Source organism: Penaeus japonicus, unplaced genomic scaffold (assembly GCF_977035675.1).
Source record: "Penaeus japonicus unplaced genomic scaffold, GWHDUDI00000001_assembly GWHDUDI00000029, whole genome shotgun sequence".
NCBI classification, from domain to species: Eukaryota; Metazoa; Arthropoda; class Malacostraca; order Decapoda; family Penaeidae; genus Penaeus; species Penaeus japonicus.
The window spans coordinates 2,798,684-2,806,183 of record NW_028234431.1 but is presented as its reverse complement, the minus strand read 5'-3'; the positions used below and the strand labels follow the sequence as shown (position 1 = coordinate 2,806,183).

Sequence of the window (7,500 nt, the reverse complement as noted above, 5' to 3'; positions counted from 1 at the left end):
CAAATATGTAAAGCAAAAAGGAAGAAAAAAAAGAGACACAAAATCCATTGCCATTAACATATTTTACACAGTTTCTTTGTTCGCATGACCCTGCTGACACACCCACACTTAACACCCACACATCATAGTCACAGAGACAGCTTATGTGTACCAAGTTGTTGGTGATGCAACAAAGTGTACTAATCATAGCTAAAACGGAGACCAAGACGGTGATATTAACACTACCAATTACACCTTTGACAATGAAAGCTGGCTAATCACTATGCCATATCTCCAAGACTATTCATTTGCAATATTATACCTGATAAACACTTCTATTGTTAAAATTATTTGATAAATAAAAACTGAATGCACTAAAATCTCACCTGAGATAAAACTGTCGAATCCAGAGCTGCGTAAAAATATTGATCCCCGGCCATAATCAGCTGGCCTGGTATGGGTAACTGAAGTCCACCCTAGAATTCAAATATTCCTTTTAATCATCATGTCAAAAGGTTGATTCATGTAAAAATAGTTTAATACATTTACTACTAATACCAATAATAACAGCTAAAACAATATGAAAAATTTTAACGAGTTTTCATATTTCAATCATACCAGAAGGTTGATTCGCATAAAAATCATTTAATGCCACTACTACTTATAACTGGACTTGACAAATGATCCTATCCACATAGCAATTCATAAAAACAACAAATAAATTAATGATAATAAAGAAATCCCATAGTTTAAAGAAACAGACTGTTCTTACCGGCACACTGACATTAGATAAAAAATCTGTTTCCTGCGGACTCTCGACCGTTACTGCGCCACTGTTGACATCAATGTTAACTACATGTGGCGGAGGTGGTGTCATGTCACTTACAATAGTCTGAAATACAAAATCATGCAAAGTCATATATGTCAATTAACAAAAGAGAGTGTCAAGAAATACTTGCATTAGGGAGATATTGTAATAAACTGGAGAAAATTTTGACATTTGACCAATTTCTGTGACATTTTGAGGCCATATGAAATGGGTATTGGTGCATATTTTCAAATCTGTGAATTGCCTGACACTGTCCTATTTTTCCTGTTGCTTCATCACCATTCCTATACCTATCCCACCACCCTGATTGTCCCACTTTCCTATATCTATCCCACCACCCTGATTGTCCCACTCTCCCTACCTCCTTAACCCCTTCACTACGAGGACGCGTATACTGCGTCCTCGCAGCGCTCGTGACAAACCCGAGGACGCACATACTGCGTCATGGCTGAGTTCTGTTGGATTTAGGTTTTCTTTCTTCCGGATACTGTACGAGATCTTTCAGAATAGAGGTCGTATATGATACGATGGATTACTTGACTTTCATTATTATTAATTTATTACATAAGAGTAGGATTGGCTTATACCAGGGGAGGTACCGATGCGCCCTGCATCGCAACTTCAACTGTTTTCTTTGGTCATCTGAGTGAGGCCTCCCACCAAGGTCACTCTTTCCATCTTCCTCCCAACCCATGCAAATAACCTGTCACATGCATATGGGGGAAGAGGTTAGCTATGCATATTTTGATAACACATGATGATTATGTTGAGGTTTTGGCTTAAAACTTGTAGAGGTTTTGGCTTAAAACTCGTCACATTCCATAGCGACATTTAAAATTTGGCGCGCGCCAGCAGTTCGGATGCGGCGTGGGGAGCGTCTTCTACTGCCCGTAGTGAAGGGGTTAACTCTCTGGCCATGTCACCCCTCTCCCTCTTATTCATTTATCTCTTTCATTTATTGAATCTATGTATCTAAATGGTCTTATCATATCTACTTATTGAACTACTTTATATATCTAATTTACTTAATCTATATTCAGTCTAAGGGATTTATTTAATTCTTCATATATAGTAGTCAAGCTTAAATTCCACTGAAACATATATATTTTCAAACAATTTTTTTTCTCTCTCTTGTCTTTGAAGAAGAATTTTTAAAAAGTATAAGTGACATTGAAAATTCTGATTAAAAAACAAAAACACTGGTTCATTAAATAGCATAAAAATATCACTAAAATGAGAACACTGACCTCTGGTGAAGGAGGTTTGGTTGCAGTAGTAGTGGTGGTCGTAGTGGTTGTAACTGTTGTAGTGGTAGTGGTTGAGCTTACGCTTTGTCGTAACTTCTTGTTGTCGTTCTTACTGTGTTCAGCAACATGTGCCAGATAATTGTCTCGTTTTATAGTCTTGAATGGGCACACGACACAGGTAAACATAATACCATTCATCTGAGCTGAAATGAAATCCAATACCACAATGATAATAATAAACATAGCAATGATAAAAAGACAATTAAGATAACACTAGTAATAATAATGAAAATGTGCGACATTCACAGTCACCTCTTTGCAGAGAAATGCAAGTCAGAATAATACTGATAATCATAAAACTCAAAATCAGAGAAACATAATGAAAACAGTATTAACCCATCCCCGACGGGGGAATTCTAGCCTTGAATGTCCAAATGCCGGGGCGTTCGAATTATTAGGCCTAAATCAATTGAATGGCTGGCACAATACTGTGCCGCCCGGCCACTGGGCTTTTGAATGCGCGGTACACATGCTGTACCACCCGTCCTGTGTGGGTTAAATGGCAGAGCACAATTACAGCAAGGACTTACCAAGGCCAGGATGCTTGTCCTTGAGATGAACCTTGAATGTGGTGGACTGGATGGAGGCATATTCGCAGTACGGGCAGCGGTATGGCCTTATTCCCGAATGCTGCATCTTGTGCCTCCGTAACGAGTTGTGATCTGCCGTCCTGTAAGAACATTCCTCGCAGGCAAAGGGCTTTTCTCCTGAAAAGGTGAATTCCCTTCGTTAACTAACACTTCTTGTGAACGGAATTTGTGATGACTAACACTGAAGGAAATATGAGCGTGAATGATTTCATTAAAAATGGCGAGGTATGCAACTGTCGTTTCGAAAATTATACCAGAATTATTTCTTTAGAGACTTTTTTTTTTTTGTACCCTTCTCAATCCTTTTGAGTTTCATTACCATATAACCTTTACAATATCATAGAAAAAGAACTAGCAAAATGATGCAAAGTAATCTTCCTCCTCCTTCCTCTCTCTCTTTTATTCATACATTCTTTCTTCCTTTCCTCCCTTTCTTTATATACTCAATGATTCATTCAATCAATAATCTTTTCTATCCTTCCTTTATCTAACTATTCACTCAACTCATTATTCTTTTCTTTCCTTCCTTCCTTTAGTTACTCACATTCATTCCTTCACTCACTCCTTCTTATCTTTCACACTGTATACCTTCCACATGAAATCCTCACCTGTGTGTTGCCTCATGTGCATCTTGAGAGTAGACTTGGAGGCAGTCGAATAGCCACAGTAGTTGCATAAAAACGGCTTCACTTTTTTGTGCACGAACTCAATGTGATTCCGCAGCATCCGCTTGTCCGTGAACGGCCTCTGGCATGTCTCGCACAAGATCTGCGGCACTTTTAGGTGGAGAGCCTGAGGGGAGGAGAGGATTGGCACCAAGGGGATCTATTAGTTTATGGACTCATCACATAATTGCAGTGATAACTCAACAACCAAAATGATATATAACAGTGATAATGATTACTTTGATAATGATAAAGATTGAAGTAATAATAACAACAATAATAATAACATATTATCATAATTGGGATTATATCAATAATAACAAAAACAATAATGATAATAATAATAACAATAATAATAATAATGACACTGATAGTGATGATAAATATAATATCAATAAAAACAACACAACCATTATCATGACACATTCAACTCTTACCTTGTGGTTACGTAACTGTTTTGTAGTTTTGAACCTCTTGCCACACGTGTCACATAGGGACGGTCTCTCATCACTGTGTATCTTATGATGCACATTCATCAGTTTGCTGTAGCTGTGAAATAGAATAGGATAAAATGAGTTAAGATATAAGTAAATTCATGAATACATACATAAAGTTTCTTTCATCAAGTAAATTCCTTTCCCCCCCTACTTCTTTTTGCTTCCCTTTACTCCTATCATAAAATATTAACCTTAATGTCACTGAAGTTATAGTGCAAATGGCATAACCTATACAGATACTTTAAAATTGCTTCATTTCCATATTTTGCAATTTCCTAGATCTGCTACCCTCAGATATGAGTCTAAGAGTGCAGTTCTCTACTAACTCAATCACAAGTTCAGTTCAGTTCAGACAGATTTGCGAAGACGTCGCTTCGCCCGGGCTACATGCACAAGGCGGCCCGGCCTCGATCACAAGACCCACCATAAGAATTGTCTATCTGAGATATTACTAGGTGTATAGAATCTACACTTCTAATCTAATGATAGCAAGGTTTTACTGACAATCCCTGTGGTAATTCAGTGGAAGAGTCTCATAAATTCAAATAATATGGGAGCTATAACCAAGGTTTCTCTGCAAGATGGAATGTTGCAGATGGTGTAGGTGCACAACAAATTTGTAGATACACATTGTAACATCATTTTTACCTTTGTCATAATATACAATAATATGCTAGATCTAATAAATAACAAATAAATAAGTGGCAAACATCAAAAGTCAACATAAATAACATTCAATAACTATCATAAAGGAGCAACTTTCTCAAAACATTTTATACTATGGCCAGGTTAATGAAAAAAAATAACTATCTCTGAAATTCATTAAAAAGTTATACATAAACACAATTACACTGCATTTAAATCTTCATCACTTTCTATGCTGAATTACATAGTTATAGAATAGATATTTAGTACTTGCTAAAACAGATTATACAAAATAAGGGGAAAAAATAGAACTTACCTATAACACTTGTAGTCACATTTATCACACTTGTGTAAGTCAATGTCAATAAGGTGATGGCGCCAAAGGTGAAGAGCCAAGTCCCTCCATGTTCCGAACTTTGTAGGACACTCCTGGCACTGCATGGAATTCTCTGCATGACACTTCCGGTGATAGGCAATATTGCTCTCGCTCTTCAGCCTTACACTACAGCCATTCACATCGCACTTGATACCATGACTCTTGTCAGGCAGACTAACTTTGGAATTACTCCTTTTCAATTTGATGCCTGCATTTTTGTTGTACAAAGGTTGCTCTCCTTTGCCGAGGTATGTTTTCACAGAGCTAACACTCCCGCTGTCATTTGTCGTGGTGCTGTCATTGGTATCATCATCATCGTAATCCTGGTCGCTTCTATTCTCTCCTCTGTTCTCCAGATCTATTGTTAACTTAAGGTCTTCATCTTCCACTGTCTCCTTTTCACACTCCTTCTTAACTAATACCTCATCCTCTTTTGGTTCGGCTTTTATAAATACTCCTATAGTCCCGTTGGCTTGCCTCTCCTCTTCTACTTTCACCTTTTTCTTCCCTTTGCCTGGCGTTGCTTTGGGATTCTCAACTTTATCCACAGGTTCCTTCTGCTTCTTTTTACTTGACTTTTCTTTAGCTTTAATTGGAGGGTTGGGAGGCGGAGAGCCTTCAGACTGGCTGCTCTCACTCCGTGGCACAAAGACTTTCACTCTCTTTGATGCAGGTCTTTCCACCTCCTCCTCTGATTCTTCAGACTCTGAGAGATATTGGCTGTGCATTTCTTTCATGTGTTTCACCATCAGGCTCCTGTCCTGACTCAAACAGGAACACAAGCGACACTTGAAGCAAGCTACTTGTTGAACGAGAAGTTCATTCTTTCTGAATATTTCCTTCCTCTTTTCACTGTGACCTGTATTCTTGGCTTGACCTTCAGACTTCTTTGTGCTGCTTGACTGAGCTTTTTGTGTTCCTGATGATACCTGCGATGACAAAAACTGACCACTGAATGTCCCTGAAGCACTAGTTTTTGAGGGAGCCACAGGTGTCGAGGACTTTGTGGTTTCAATTAGCACTGCTGAGTCCTGATGCTGTAGAAGTCTACTGGAAGACTCTAACTCTGAGCCTAACTTCAGCTGTTCATTTTCAGATTTATTGGTAGCAGCTTTCAGAGCACTGGTAAAGGTAAGGTCTGCGGAGCTAGTTGTGGAGGACTTCTTTAAACTATCAGCCTTTTCTGGAGAATAAACAAAAGCACCTGGACCTGTGCTTAAGGAGGCATCAGACTCTGAAAGACTATTCATGTCAATGCACATGTTGGAATTTTCTAAAAACTGGTCAAGGTCAGCAGTTGTAGCCAAATTGGAGAGCAAAGCAGGGAGAGGACCTTGGTTAGATGGGCAGGCTTTGTTATTAGATACTCCACTAACCATAAAATCAGAGGTTATATTTGGTAAGCTAAAACTTGGAAGTGGAGGAGAAGGCAACCCTTGGAGCGGTGCAGTGTCTCCTCCAATGCCAGGTCCTAGGGAAGCTTCTGTTACCAGAGCACTTGCACTGCTGTGAAGCTCATCAGCAGCAGAGCCAGTCAGAGAGGCACTGAGGCTCAGGTCACTCTCATCACTACGATGTAACTCTGACAGGAGTACATCACCAGTGTGCGGTAGTCGAGCCTCTGATAATCCCATCAACGACAGACTCATCCCACCCCCCAACAAAGTGTCAGCACTTGATCCTCGATTCAAAAGATCTGCTAACCTCACGCGAGTTGTAGCTTCCTGGGAGGTGCCTGATGTTTTTGACGTCCCGTATGTCCCAAGTGAAGTTGGGGAGGAACTGCCTGAAGTGACAACTACTGTGGGAAACATCGGGTCTATGGATGTAATCATGCCTGATTTTGTACAAACACTTCCCTGTGGTCTAACAGGCATGTCCAAAAGCATTCCAGTTTTATTCAACCCATCTTGTACACACATGACATTGTAAGACTTCAGGTTTGCATTAGTTTGATGCACAGCTGGTGGGTTGGTTCTCTTCAAATTTTTTTCTGCAGTTGAATGTCCAGTAGCGGTGATATTTGATGAATTGCTTGTTGTTACTTGGCTTAATTGTGTAGTTGGTACAGTAGTGGCCCAAATCCTAAGTTGGTCGCCTTTTAAATCATCTAGCTGTGGTTCAACAATTTGCTTTGTAACCTGAGTGCCAAGAACTTGTTGTAAATTATCAAATTGTCTTTGTTGAGATGTCTGTCCCTGAGCCATAGAAGAAGGAAGAATTATAGTATTATTATTTACCTGGAAGTTTGTTGAAAGTCCTACAATATTATCTAGTTGCAAAGCTGTGGCGGTTTTATCTACCGAATCACCATACCCACTGGAGCCATGCAAAGCCCCAGTCACTGTGCAGATGCTGGCACCTGGGTTGTTTGCCGACGTAGTCAGTGGGCTGGTGCCACGATTGGATGCAGCGAAAGCCATTACTGAACCATCTTCTAGGTCTTCTATGCGCTGTCCAGTGGTGGTTCTAATTGTTGGGTTTGGCAAAAGGTGAGCAATTTCTGCCGCTTTTGATACTTGGGACGGAATGTGCGGTTTGATAGTGTCAAGCATCTTATTTAATAATTTGTTGTTCATAATCAAAGAATTGAACTGTGCATTATTCTTTTT

At 39.4% G+C, this 7,500-nt stretch overlaps 1 protein-coding gene across 5 annotated transcripts in view; it reads right to left on the bottom strand.

Moving 5' to 3' along the window:
* LOC122254240 (uncharacterized) overlaps positions 1 to 7,500 on the bottom strand; it is a 26,475-nt gene that overhangs the window by 12,118 nt on the left and 6,857 nt on the right. For 3 of the 5 annotated variants that reach the window (XM_086554497.1, XM_086554498.1, XM_086554496.1), the window contains exons 3-9: positions 4,829 to 7,500; positions 3,808 to 3,919; positions 3,314 to 3,497; positions 2,646 to 2,822; positions 2,056 to 2,258; positions 752 to 871; positions 371 to 455 (exon numbers count right to left, since the gene is read on the bottom strand). The exon at positions 4,829 to 7,500 is cut by the window's right edge and continues 555 nt beyond it. In XM_086554497.1, the coding sequence (XP_086410623.1) occupies positions 371 to 455; positions 752 to 871; positions 2,056 to 2,258; positions 2,646 to 2,822; positions 3,314 to 3,497; positions 3,808 to 3,919; positions 4,829 to 7,500 (3,553 nt within the window). Of the gene's footprint in view, positions 1 to 365; positions 456 to 751; positions 872 to 2,055; positions 2,259 to 2,645; positions 2,823 to 3,313; positions 3,498 to 3,807; positions 3,920 to 4,828 lie in introns of all 5 variants that reach the window. The other 2 variants (XR_015192518.1, XM_086554499.1) reach the window with 1 other exon arrangement.